This window comes from Pterocles gutturalis, unplaced genomic scaffold, assembly GCF_000699245.1.
Source record: "Pterocles gutturalis isolate BGI_N339 unplaced genomic scaffold, ASM69924v1 scaffold15603, whole genome shotgun sequence".
Taxonomy (NCBI): domain Eukaryota; kingdom Metazoa; phylum Chordata; class Aves; order Pterocliformes; family Pteroclidae; genus Pterocles; species Pterocles gutturalis.
Window position 1 is genome coordinate 45,253 of NW_010125870.1, and position 14,107 is coordinate 59,359.

Below are 14,107 nucleotides of genomic sequence, written 5' to 3' on the forward strand. Positions count from 1 at the left end.
GTTTCTTAATTGGCATTAATTTTGTTCAGGAATGCTATTTCTAAAGTATTATAAAATGTCTCTAATGTTGTTATTAAGCAACCAACAATACAAAAAGTTTTGTTTTCAGTTTTTGCTTTGTAGAAATTATTGCAAAGGAGAAGAAAACAAAATAAAATAAAACCAAGACAAGAATTAAAAGACCAGAAAGCCCAACAAAACCAACCCAAGAAAAATCCCAGGCTGTGATCTCACTGCAGTAAGGGCTTATTTGAAAGGTAATGGACAGTATCAGATATCAGTAATCTCTGTCCATGGGGAGGATCAGTTTATGCCTTTGACTCTTGGAAAGGATGATAAGTCTACTTTTGCAGAACACAAACAATTTTTCATCTTGTTTCAGCTGTTGTCTGGAACTCCAATAGTCTACCAAAGACAGCTGTCATCAGCTTTCATTGGGGCTAAATCTCTAGTTCTTAGAGAAGCTGATGATAATATTTAGTATGTCAACCTGTTTGTGCAGCTGGGGCAGGTGGGAACACAAGTGTGACACGTGTAGCACTTACTCTGTTAACCCTTTAAAGCTGCTTGGATCAAACTACTTTTAAGTTAGTATGCACACATATCATGGTGAGGATAACTTCATGAAGGGTTTTCATAGACAACTACCTACCCATTTGTGACTGAATAGCTATTTAACTTCCTCAAACCAGTTTTGTTCTCAATTATTAGGTTTTTTTTATTTAGTGTTTTTATGATACTTTTTATGATGTTTTTCAAAGTCCTATTCCTTTTCTTCTCTGCTGGGGTAACCTCCTACAACATTTCCTTTCTTCGCTTCTGTATGTAATGTCCTGTTCTGAGACTTCATCCTTCCATATTCTCCGTGTCGCAGCTCTACCCTCCCAGGTCACACAGAATGCGAAAGTTAATCACTGTCTTTCACTTCTGGATTGTTTTCACTTCACTAATGCTTTCCACTGACTCTTCAGTCCCTACCTGTATTTCAGTCCTCCTGTTTTCCCACATTTTTTGATGTTAATCTCTACTGTCTTCTGCCTTTTTAATGCTCTGTATTGTTCTTTATTTTTAAAAATAATAAATATTTGGTACTATCCCAGCACTGGGATTTTGTTGTTCTGTCCAGACATCAAACAAGACAGATTTCTTGCCCAGTTAATACTCTTGTGTTTGAGGAGTATGTGGATGTCTGTCCCCCAAGCTCATAAACTCTTCTCTACTTTCATGTAACTTCAGTAGTCCAAGGCTAGCTCTTGCCAATTTTTTTTTAAAGTCAGTATAAAATTTCCAAGCCACTAAAATTGATAAATCACCCCCACCCCACCCACCCTCTCCCCAAAAAAAAGTTAATCAATGGGAATTAAGTACTTTAGTACCTGGTAAATAGGTTCCTCTGTAGTTCTGGCCATAGACCATTTTGAGCAGTTCTTTGTAGTGATCTACAACTAGGAGGAACTTTTGTTATGTGTGTGTCTTATTCTCTTTCAAATTTCTGGTCAAAGCTTGTCACTTGAAGTTGCTTCCCATTACTAAACTCATCCCTGGTCTTTTCCTGACTAGGGGAGTTTCTCTTTAGAGAGCAGAAAGCTCACATAACAGAAAAATATATGAGGAAGCATAATCAGTCTTTGTAACAACATTTCTTCCTAGGGTCTTATCTTGGGTTCAAATATTAAATATTTATGTTGTATATTCCAAAAATTTGTAGTTTGAGTGTCTGTGTGTGGTACATGCTCTAAATGTTAATCTTTTTCCTGTTTAATCTATCAAGACATAATTGATGGAGTTAGCGTCCATATCCCTCAATCTACCATTTTTTTTTGGTCACATCTTCACGGGTTGTAGTGTGCAGAATCAACTAAGACTTTCTATTTAGCACTATAAACTGCAGTAGCTTCTAATGGTCACCGTATTATTCTCCAGAACTCAATTTCACAATATATTGGAGGAGATGCACTTTAACTGCAGTGGAGAAAGCTTTATTTTCATCTCTTTCAATTAAATTAATAGATGTTTGGGAGAGCTCAGCAGCTTTAAACTGGAGTTGGGTTCAGCCTATAATACACATTAAATAGTAGAAAACGGTGAATAAGGTCCTCCTTGGTAAACTTTTGTTACAGACAGCTTTATACTGCCAGTCTTTATAACGTTTAACAATCTGTTGGAGTCATTAATCTCCTGCTGTGACTTTACCTTCCAGTGTCAGGATTAGACATTTCATTCTCTACCAGACTGTAAGTAGCACTGGGACGTTTTCGGTTCTAAAATTGTAATATAGCCATGGAAAACATCATTCCAGTGGGCAGTTTAACCTCTTTGAGCTCAATTATCGCTGTGAATCAACAATGATAAAGCAACCCTAAATAGTGCTTAGGACAGTAGAACATGATGCTGTCAAAACCAGCAGCTGACTCTCTGCCCCATAAACTGGTTAAATTGACTGAACTGGAAAGACATAAAATCTGCCTTGTGGTACAGCGCTCATACTTATAAAAATATTTGCAGGCCTTGATGTTTGCTTTTTATATCTTTGTGCTGGTCTGGCAAACTTACTATTCTTTTAGCTATATGTTTATTAATTACTCAAGTGTTCTCCATGACAAAATGAGTTAAGCAAGACCTTTATTTAATGTGCTTTCTCCTTGAGCAAGTGGAGTTTCATTTAGTGGAAACTCCCCACCCTTTGAAGTCATCTCTGACTTAAAATTTCAGTGGGGAAAAAACTAAAGCATTGTCTTATGAGTAGTAGTTTTTGTCGTAATATTTACATCAGAATGCAGGGTAAATTCAGGCATTGCAAAGACATTTGTTAATGTATATGTAAGCACAAGATCTCATGCTGTTTTTAGAATAAAACTTGACTTATTTTTGTTGCATGTTTTGTGACCATTTACATTCAAGTCACAGACTTCTCCCATTCTCTTCTGAACTGAGGTTAGTTGAAGGAAAACAGTAAAATCTCTGGATGCATAAGCCACCACTTTGGACTTTGTTGTAGTATGCAGAGGAACATACAGGATTAGTTTTCCAGTAGTTATTTACCTTGATGAATAGCCCTAATTGGATCAAAGAGACTTGTAATGCTGAGCTCATACTTTTAAATGTCTTGTCTTGTGCAATTAATATTACTTTGTCACATATCCATTTGAGCTATTGGATGAATGTCTTATGTTCATACTCCTGTCACATTTCGCAAATTATTTTGTCAAGTCATTCTTTATAGCCTGCGGTGATGGATAGCAAAATTTGTGCTCTCCTGCATGTATAAAAAAAGCATTAACTATACCTTTCAACTTCAATGCAAGGGCATCCCAAAACTCAGATAACAGATTTCTAAAGAAATTATAATGTGGGTTTACGTGAGGGCTCAGAAATATACTGCTGACATCTATGATCAACACGACATAGGAAAATAAAGTTTGTTAATTTTGTGTTAATCAAACTTGTGACAGTCAGAATTCAGATTTTTTTTTTCAGCTGTCGCAACTCTGAACTGCAGAAGGCAACGTACAGTTACCACTAGAAACAAGATATCCATTTCATTCGTTCATTTTGATTCAGATATAACTCTACTGCATATTGACAACGGTAAACCCCAAATCGCTGGTTAGCTGATGCTCTTACTGTCCTTTGTATTGATTTCTAATATGTGCTTGTACACTGAAGATATTTAATACCAATGATAATAAGCTGTGTATTTAAACATCCTGAGACTTTTCTTACAGTTCCATGGGGCGTATTGTTTCAATGGGATCTATAATACCACATTAACCTTGATTAAAAATTGAATTGCTTGTTCATTGAACACAACACTTTGAAACCTCCTTATGGAATAATATAAACAGTAAAGTGTCAGCACTCATTTAACATTAAAGTGGTTTTTCCAGTGCAGTGGGCAGTAGGTTTTATTGATAACAGTATTGAACCTGAGCAAGTGGATTTTTTTATAGGATTTTTCCTTGACAATGAGATGGAAAACACATGGGATTTTTAAAACCTTTGTGTGTTCCTTTGGAAATGCTACTGTTTGGCCTATTTCAGTACTTCCAGGTGTATCTCTCCCGTAATGTTGGCTAAACATAAAACTCTTCCCTTAATAGAAAAAATATACATAGTGATTGGAAATCTATCAGCCATATAGTGCAGAGTGCTATGCTGGTGCACTGCTCTCTGAAACTTAACATCCTACTGTATTTTTTTTTCTTTTCTTTTGCAATGCTTTGATGTATTTCGAACAATATTAATGTTTATCTTTGTATCGGTATGGTACCTATGAAAACTCTTCATGGATCAGGATCTCATTGTATGAGATGCTGTGCAAACAGACCCAAAGGACGGTCTGAAAGAGTTCTCAATGTAAGAATAAAACAAGAGTCAGCAAGTGGATAGCAACAGATTGATAAGAGAAAAAAAGAAAGAGTTCAAGGTGACAATGTGATAGGTAGTAGCTACCACACACCAGCTTCTGTTGGTAGCTCTCTTTGATATATTCTTTTCTTTTTTTTGTCTTTTTTCCCCCCTGTTTGTATATATTACTGTGGTAGCTATTCTGAGTGCCTTTAATCATTTTGGAAGTGGACAATTACTTTTCAGGTAGAATCTGAGCAGAATTAATTTTTAAGGGAAATTAAGAGTAACTTTTCTTAATAAATTGTCTGCTTTTATTGTAATACAAATAAAAGCAATACTGCATGCAGACACATACACCTATAAAACTGCTCTGCTTGTTTTTACTGCAGCACTTGGGGACTGAATGGAAATATTCCAAGTTAGCTTTCTCCTTGGTCAAATAGAGCTGACAATTGCTGCTGCGGAACAGCAAATGCATCTCAGATCATGTATTTACAGTGCCTAACAATATACTGGTTTTCAATATGATTGGATGTTTTGATAACACCTTGTCTAGCTAGAGATTTCTAGTCTGGACTGCAAAATGGAGAAAATTACCTTTCCTGATGTTTTGTCTAACTGAAAATGCACGATTTAAGGAAACTAATGGCTAGACAGACCTCCAGGCTGAATAGCTCCCAGCTTGTGTTTGAGTTCATAGTTTTTCATTCCTAACAACCAAAAAGCTGGGGAAAGCACGCTAAAAAATATTTCTGATCCATATTCCTATAGAGCAATTAACTTTCCAGGAAGAATTACTTAAGATTTCTGTGATCTTTCTGGCTGGCTTTCAAATTTTAGTGAAGTTTGACATTAATTAGTGGTTATTAGCAAGGTAGAGAAGAAGTTAATGCCATCATTCTTACAGCAATGTTGTTTCAAATAGATGTTTTTATGAAATAACAGGTGTTTAATCTTCAATACCTTGAAGGGTGTTGTGTTTTGGGATTTTTTTGCTTAGGAATAAGTAGTAGTATGTTTTCTATTCTACCTGAAAAATGTTTGAAAAGGTTTTCTGTTTATGCCTGTTGGAGGTATTTGGAAAAGAACGTGAAGCACAAGGCATGTACTAAACAAAATACTAATTGTGTAGAATACTATTCAGTGCAAGTATTAGAGGAGGCTTAGTAATATCCAGGCTAATATTTTTTTACTGGTTGCTTGAAGTTAAGCTCCTTAATCCATATTTGGCTTTTAAGTGAGCTGAACTGTTTTTTAAATGGTGTGCTGCTTTCTATTCTCATCAATTTGCATTGTATTATGTGTGTAATCACCATCGTCCCATATAGATCTATTCAGTCCAGTAGGATTAGATGGATGAGTCAGCACAAATCTCAGGAGGGTTTTGCAGAGCCTAGGCCCTTAAGTGTTTGATATTTGTATGCTTGCTGCAAATATATAACTTGGAGGAAAGAAAGAAAAAATCCCCAACTCCCATGCAATGCTGTGAGACGCGACACATCAATGCTTAAAAATAAGTAGCCAATGAATGCGGTGGGAATGTATATTTGTAATTCTCCTTTTATTTACCGGTCTGCTTTCTTTTGTCACAGCTACGGAAGGCAGTAATGGATCATATATCGGATTCATTCCTGGAGACCAATGTCCCATTACTGGTTCTCATTGAGGCTGCAAAAAGCGGGAATGAGAAAGAAGTGAAGGAGTACGCTCAGGTCTTCCGTGAACACGCCAACAAGTTAGTAGAGGTAAGTGAGCTTATTGACACAGCTAGATTTCCATCTTCCCTCTCTAGGAGAGGTGAGGAAAATTATATACTGGCTGAAATGTTAGAGGGAACATTTCTGTAATACAGGTTTCAGGAGTTTTGGTCAACTCTGTCCTGGTGATTGCACAGCAAATGTCTGGATGAGTGGCAGAGAGGAATATGTGCTGTATTTTAGCAGTTCATGAAAGAAATTGAGCATGTGAAAAATGGTATTTCCAGTATTTTGTCAAAAGTCATGAGTAGCAAGAAGTAAATTTCAGTTCAGCTTTACTAACAGGATGATAGATCTTAATCTCTATGAAGTAAAAAGCCAAATAGGTGCTTCACACACTGTATCTGGTACTGTCCAAAGGCTGCTCTAGACTGAAGAGTTTGTCATGCTGAGCTAAGTTAAGGAAAAGGACATATAGAGAAGGCATAGCCCTGAGACCATATTGGCTCTTGAAAGGTCTGCGTTACAAATATATTGTATCTTCTCTTTCCAATGAGACCTGCTGTGTAAAATCACATGCTAATTTCAGTTCTTCAGGGATGATATTGAAACAGCTCTGTTCTACCATGAGGAGTATAAAACACAATGATTGAAACCTAGTTGTTCATTGAATGGGCTTTTAATAAAATAATAATGTTGATCTCAGTTTGCCCTTTAACAGATCAAGAACTGTGCCAAATTCTTGTATTTCTTGAAGACCTATATAACTCAGGGATTTGTGTGATATTATTATGTGGCATTATTGATGTCTCTGTCCTAACATTATTTTGAAGACTACGTAGCCCCTTTGCAACATCCTTTCTCTCTACCCATGCTATGTGTTCTTTAGCAGAGGAAAATGTTGTTAGGGAATTACTGACTTGGCAAGTATTGAACTATACTTTTGAATGGCTTTTCTTCTTAAAACAGGTGTCATCCTAATTCTCTAGTACCTGAGCTGGAGCAAGGAGTAAGGGTTTCTTGGGTAGTAGACTAAAGCTAGAGAGTTTCTGACAAATGTGTGTGGGGGGAGGGGGGGAAGTATTTTTAGTGGGAGTAAGGTGCTGTTCTGGAGCATCACTCTTCTCATGTACAAAGTGGAGACTCAAGATACCTCATTCAGGGTCTGGGAATCAGATGGTTGCTGTAGTCCTTGTAGGCACCTAAAGGCAGGTCTCCAGGTTTTAAAAGCTCTGGTTGGATTCTGTACAGTGCTGAATACAGGTTTATTACTGTTATCTGTGAGAGGAGCACAGGACTATCAGCAGCTTTCAGTCCCTCCCTCTGTGTTATGCAAAGATTTGTTACTGCTGCCTGGTTCTTGGAGCTGTGGCAATGAAAAAGGAAATAGCCAGTGGGTGTGTAAAGAGAAAAAACAACCAATCAGAAAACCCCTCCACGATGTTCAGAGTTATTCTGTAGTGGCTGTCAGAGTTGTAGCCTCATACATAATGCACAATGAACATATGTGGTTAGTATTATAGCAGTCCCCTCCTCCACTGATCTGCAACAGTGTGTTGTAACTGCAGGTGTAATAGCATTATTAAAAAGATAAAAATAACTAAGTAGGTTTTTTTAAAAAGATAATAAAAGGTAGTGACATAAAAGTAGGAAAAATGTATATTAAAGGGTATAGTTGGAAAAAAAAAGAGCACCCCTAGCCCAACAAAAAAAAAAAAAAAAACCCAACACCTTCAATGGGAAACCCAACAAGAGTGATTATAGTTATCTAGCTTTGGTTTTACCAGCCTAACATTATGTTAGACATGTACTTGAGACCAAACTAGAGTTTGGTTACTGATTTTGAACATTATGTGGTCATCTGTAGATTCTGCACCAGTAAAACAACGATAGTAACAGTAGATGTATTAGTCCTAGTACCTAATATTTTTATTTGGTTTAGGTTGTTCCAGACAACTAGAAGCAGATTGTTAATTGATGAGTTCTTTTAGGTGGATCTTAGTCTTTTGTTTATAAGGATTCTTTCTGTTTTGTGTAATACAGTATCTTGAAGAAATTCATTCCTAGTGCAAGTGGAATTTTTGAAACCCAAGTTTCAGGTTCATCAGGCTGCCCAAGAAAATAAATATGTGGAATAGATTTACATCCCTTGTACACTAGATTTTACTCTTAAAATAGTTCCATGATTTTCCTTAACGATTCACAATGGTATATTAGCAGATGGGCTTCTACGGTTTTGTGGGTCAAGTATTTTACAAATAGTGAAATGTGGTTTGAAGATGAGACATGATCAAGTGACTATGGAATGTAAGATCCTTTGCTGGGCACAGGGCCAGAATTGCTTGCTAATATATGCAGAGTTCTACTGAAGTATGTGGAGTTGCACTTGTTTATGTTAGAGGAATTTGGCACTGCAAATCCAATACTGTGAAAACTCTATAATATTGATCATTAATTTTAAAATCAGCATCTGAATTTCTTGGATGTCTTACCAAGCTCAATATAAAGTCTATCAAAAGGTCAGGAAAAATAACCCTTGTTTTAATACTTTATATAAAGCTACTTTTTGCCATTCTGAGAAAAGAAAATGCATTTCTTGATATTTGATGGATACAAATGGCAAAATTTTCTTTGCATAGTCAATATATTTTCAAAAGTATATGCTGTAAGAATGAGACTTATGGAAGTTAACTTTCTTTTATAGTCCATATTGCAGAATACTTAAATCTTTTCTTAAGAGCAGCTTTCATGATTTGTGTGTTTTCCCTTCCCCACCTCTTATCATCATTTTGTCTTTTGCTTTTCACTTGTCTTGCTATAATATGGTTGGTTTGAGAATAATAACCACAAAGATTAATTCTCATTTTTCTAGACATTTGCTGACAACCAGTTTTATCTATGGGTTGTGTTAGAAACCCAGAGTAAGGTGTCATCCCATGAGACCTGAGGCACTTTATCGGTGATACCTACGTTTTAGAAGCCTTCTTGTCTCAGGCAGTCCAAGAAGGCAGAGCACCTCAAGAATGAGACCCAGCTTAACTATGATGTGTGTCATTCAAAATGACTCATTGTCATACTGATACCTGGGGTAAAAAATAATAATAAAGCAAAACAGTTTAGATGCTACCATTCTAGGCTTGGATGGCTAGCTCCTTTTCTTCAAATCATATTTCAGCAGTCATCTCTCAACTTTTCTGCCTTCTGAAACTGAACTTAGGGAAGTGATGGTGCCTTTCCAGGTCATGATCTCTATCTCATGAATTCCTTTAATGTTTTTTAAAACAAATTATCTCTAATGAATGGAAGTCAGTAAATGCCTGAGTTGTCTTGCTAGTTTCAAATGGGACCTTGGGAAGTCATTTAACTTCTGTATCCAGGCACTTTCGTTTGTAGCATAAGGTTAAAGACAGATAATTTTAATACCTACCACACAAAGGCTCTTGGCTGATAAATCATCTCAGGTTTATTCAATGCCTCTATCAAAGCACTATATGGCAGCTAATTAATTAATTTTTATTGTTCTGTTTAGTAAAACTTCTTTGGTTTAACTGTTAGCCCTCTGGACTGTTTCCTACAAAATTAAATCATTAAATCCAAACAGTTTTCCTGGGAGATGAAATTTAGTATCCAGTAAACTCTTAAGAGCCATGATAGCAAGCTGTTTAGTTGCTTTCAGTAGGAAACATCCACACGTTTGAAGTTTTAATTAAGAACTGTGAAAATTCAGATTATGAGGCCTTCTTGTTAAATTAGTGTATTGGATCAGGCTTTCCATCCTCACAAGGAAGGAGAGAAGTCCAAGAAAGTTCTACTAATGATTTAAGTTTTGGGGAGTTTTAATATTTTTATGGAAGCACTTCACCATTTGGTGCTCAGTGAATATTTACAAGAGTTAAATCCAGTTACATCATTTTTTCTTGAAACTTATTTCCAACCAAATTAGAATGAAGGGGATTTTTGTTCTTTAGCATGAACTGTTGGAGCAACAATTTTGAACAGCTAAAAAGAATCTTTTGAAAAGACCAATTTTGCATGAATAAATTTTTATGAAGGATATTGTGGAGCCTAAATGTATCTATCAGTTTCATCTCATACAAACTCAAAGATTTCTGGAGACACCCAAGATAATCAAAGTTATCTCCTAAGAACACTTGCCTAGTGGAAGAACTGCGCTAGGCAATGGTTTATGGTGATTAAAATTTGATATAGTGCAAGCAAATCAATAGTATCACAAGACTTGATACTAATTTGTAGCAGATGAAACAGCAGCATTTCTGTTTTATAGTCTCTTTGTCCATTAGGCTTGCAGGAGTCTAACTTTTTCCTGACCATTGCCATTTTGAGGAGGATACTGGGGTTACTTTTGGGAGTTTAGGGGTTTCTTTTTTTTTTTTAATTTTACAATGTCAAAGAAAAAACAAGTTGCTGTTAGAACTTTTTAAGACATGATGCAGGCTACCATTCATTTTCCAAGAACTGTATTATTCATAGCTCCATAATTCAGACTGATTGTATGTTTTACCATCATAACTGTGGAAACAGGCTTGGACACTGAATATATGAGGGGAAAAAAACACTGCTAGTGTGCACAGCACACAAAACAAGCAATTGGACCTGCTGAGTGACCCCTGCTTACTTGATTTGATAATGAGAGGAGAAAAAGCGTGCAAGAGAATTCATGGTGGTCAACAGCAAATTTAATCTAGATTTACATAAGCAGTAACAGAACTAATATCCATCCCAGTGTTTTTTCACTCCAGAAATATCTCTCAGAAAAGCATACACAGCGTTTGGTCCCTAAGAAATGCGAAGGTAGACTTGCTCTTAGGGAGTGAAGATCTTTGGTGTAAATCTACAATGCACTTGGTGTTGATGGAGCTCTGACAGCTCATGGTGTGGCACTCTAGCTCAATTTCCGGACATACTAGTGATCTTCATAAGGAATATATACCAGTGTTTTGTTTGTGCTCTTGTAAATATTGTATAAGTTCATGAACCGAGTTGGATTTTTATTTAAGACAGACAAAACCCAGAGTAACAAGGCGCTAAGAGGAAAAAATTTGTCTTGTTTATCTGCAATTTGAGCTCAAGGAACAAAGTGTTTCTACATGATCTATTTCAAAAATACTGTCCATACTTGAAATCTTCTGTTATTTTTTTTTTTATTTAAGTGCACATCGCTGCATTATCAGCACGTACAACTAGCTGTTTGCTTCTGGTAATGAAGAAAATGTGTCAATATTTTTTCATAGCTTCTGTATCCAGCTTCCATCATGAAAAATGTATACATATCTGGGTTTCCTATTACAGAATGATGAGTATTTTTTCTTGTATTTTTCATTTAGTTGACGTTAAAGTGGATAAGAAATAATAGTTGGAAGATAGTAATCCTTGGATCTAATCAAGGAGTGTTAAGAAGGTCATAGATTAGTTTAATTCAAGCCCTTCAAGTTGAGAGATTTTATTTTAAATTAAAGCTGTGGGCTACCTCTGCATCCTAGTGTTTCATCTGCTCATTTGAGTTTTAATTTCCATCTCAGGCCTTTCTTCCCTGCATGGACAACAGATGTTCTTAATTCCTAATAAACATCATGAGTATATTGACGACAGCTAAAACCACGAGTCCAATTATCAGCAATGAGAGCATGAAAGCTTGAACTCTTTGCATTTATATCTTATGAGTCCCTGCTGCAGCCAGATCTAGTTAGTCCATCTCTTCACCTTGGAGGTACATATGTCTTTGAGGCAAAGTGAACTCAGTCTTTCAGGATAAAACTTTCTGGTCGTGCTGTCACTGGTGAACTCTGTGTTGGCTTTTTTACTTTAACCATGGGATATTGGTAGTCCACAGATTATAAAACTCCAGGTAAAATTGTATTTTGATGATCCTGAAGACTTCAAAAGTTCAGGAAAATATGTTCTATAAGCCTTAATCTCTTTACAGTAAGTTATACTTGAAGGTACAAGGTAGAGAAGAGAGGAAAAATCAAGATTTTTATCAATGCCCATACTTGGAATCAAAAGGATTGTGGGCTAGAGGTCCTGCTTGTAAAAACTGAGTGACTTATAGGCTAATGTCTGGGTCATTATACCTAGGTGAGAAAGTCAAGTCGTTGCTTCATAATGAAAACCTTTTATTGTAGAACCAAGAATGGTGACATTACACGCCTCCTGTAGTGCATTATTCCATAGTTGTGCACTTTGAGGTACCAATTAAGTGACTCAAGTTTTTCTTTTGCTTGTAATGAAAATAAGTATTGTTCTTACCTGTAGATATGCAGAGTGTAGCAGATCAGCTGCTACCTTTCCAACACACAATGAGTACTGTTCTGTAGTCTTCTGTAGTTTAAAGGGATTTGTAAATTTTACCATGCCCAAGGAAACGGTTAAGAGCTATGATAAGATCTTAAACCACTGTTTGTGACATGACTGAGAAGTCCCATGGATGTGTTTTTGTCGCAAAAAATGCTCTTGCCATAACGTCAGAAGGACGATTAAGGTAGTCATCAATGTATGTTAAGAAAAGAACAAGGAAATTAACCTACGGAATGTTTTAGCTAGGTGAGGGGGAAATGAGAAAGAAGCAATAACGATACCTTATTTATCTCAGAGTGTAACTTCATGAGCAGGATAATTATTCTTACTGGGATGCCAATACAGCCGAGTAGAGTTTATGTAGCAGAGGAAAAGAGCTGAGACTTTGTGTCATCCCCCTCAGATAATAATAATAATAATAATAATAATAATAGCAAAGGACATCCCTTTTAACAAATGGATGTTTCGTAATTTTGTTGGTTTAAGTTATAAAAATTGAAGCGTACACAAGAAATGGTAGGAATAGATGCTACTGACCACCATACTTAGAATATTGTATAATGTTAAACCTTTACTCAGACATAACTGATTACTGGATTACCTTGACCTCCACTGGTTTAAAGGAAGTCAAACACTTAAATGGCACAGGTAGGAAGCTGTAACTTTTCACATTCACAATATGTGTAAGAGAAAAGAAGAGATGAAATTTTGGATCTTGGGTTGCACACAAACATCTCAATATTACTATAGTTTTTATCCCATTTCATTTAATAGTAAATCTAGATAGCATGAACAGGTCACTGGCGACCTTATACAAAAGGTTCTATATGAGTGCAAAATATAAAATATACTTATTTCTGACACATGATTTTCAAGAGCCTAACAGAAAAAAAGTATTAAGACCAAAAATCATTAATCTGATTGTTTGCAGTCAGTCTTTTATTTATTGTCTGCTCAATTAAAAACTGAGGTTAATGAATCTTTCAAATGAACTATAATATTCTGGAACTCATTATTTCCACACACTCCCCACCACAGGTAAAAGTCTGTCTTTCTCCTCTTCGTTCTTTTTTGAATTTGAGAGAAACTTCTGAGTCGCACCATGTATTTTCATTTCTGAAAGTCGCTGATAGAGGTTTTCCCATCTGAAATGATGTTCAGAGAATGAGATGGCAAAAAGCCAGAAAGCAGTAGGAGCTCTGGAGTGTAATGTGCAAGTACGGTTTTACCTTAAGTCTTACCTTACATCTTTCTGACTTGGCAGCTTCTGCAGAAAATGGCATTCTTTCTCATCCATATCATGGCCAAAAATCATCTTGTACGTTAGTTTTCTTTTTAGTAAAACTCAGAATTCTGCTGAGAAACTTGCATCTCTTTCCCCATTTTTGAATTTGCTCATTTGCAAGTGAATGAGGTGTTATCTAAATATAACCAAATTTGGTAGCAGTCATTAGAATGATTCATTATTTTTATGCATTAAAGTAGCAAATACAAAAACTTCTTCCCCTATATTTTTGCTGAATATGACCACATTCCCTGTCTTTACCTGTCTCTTTACGTTCATAAACACTTTTCTCTTTTAGAGAAAAATTATTTCCCACATCTTCAAAACTGAAGAACAGCAAACTTTATTCCTTCTCATTTTGTAATATGTTTAAAACAAAAATATTTTTGTAATGCAGAAGTCCATATTACATGAGATTTTTTTTTTGGGGGGGGGGGGGGGGGGGGTATCAAGCTACTGT

At 36.0% G+C, this 14,107-nt stretch overlaps 1 protein-coding gene across 1 annotated transcript in view; it reads left to right on the forward strand.

Annotated features, from left to right (window-relative positions):
• Nucleotides 1-14,107, forward strand: part of LOC104465629 (catenin alpha-2) — a gene marked incomplete at both ends in the record, with an annotated part of 49,963 nt that overhangs the window by 8,966 nt on the left and 26,890 nt on the right. The window contains one exon of the mRNA XM_010078755.1: nucleotides 5,943-6,095. Coding sequence (XP_010077057.1) covers nucleotides 5,943-6,095 — 153 coding nt within the window. The remainder of the gene's footprint in view (nucleotides 1-5,942; nucleotides 6,096-14,107) is intronic.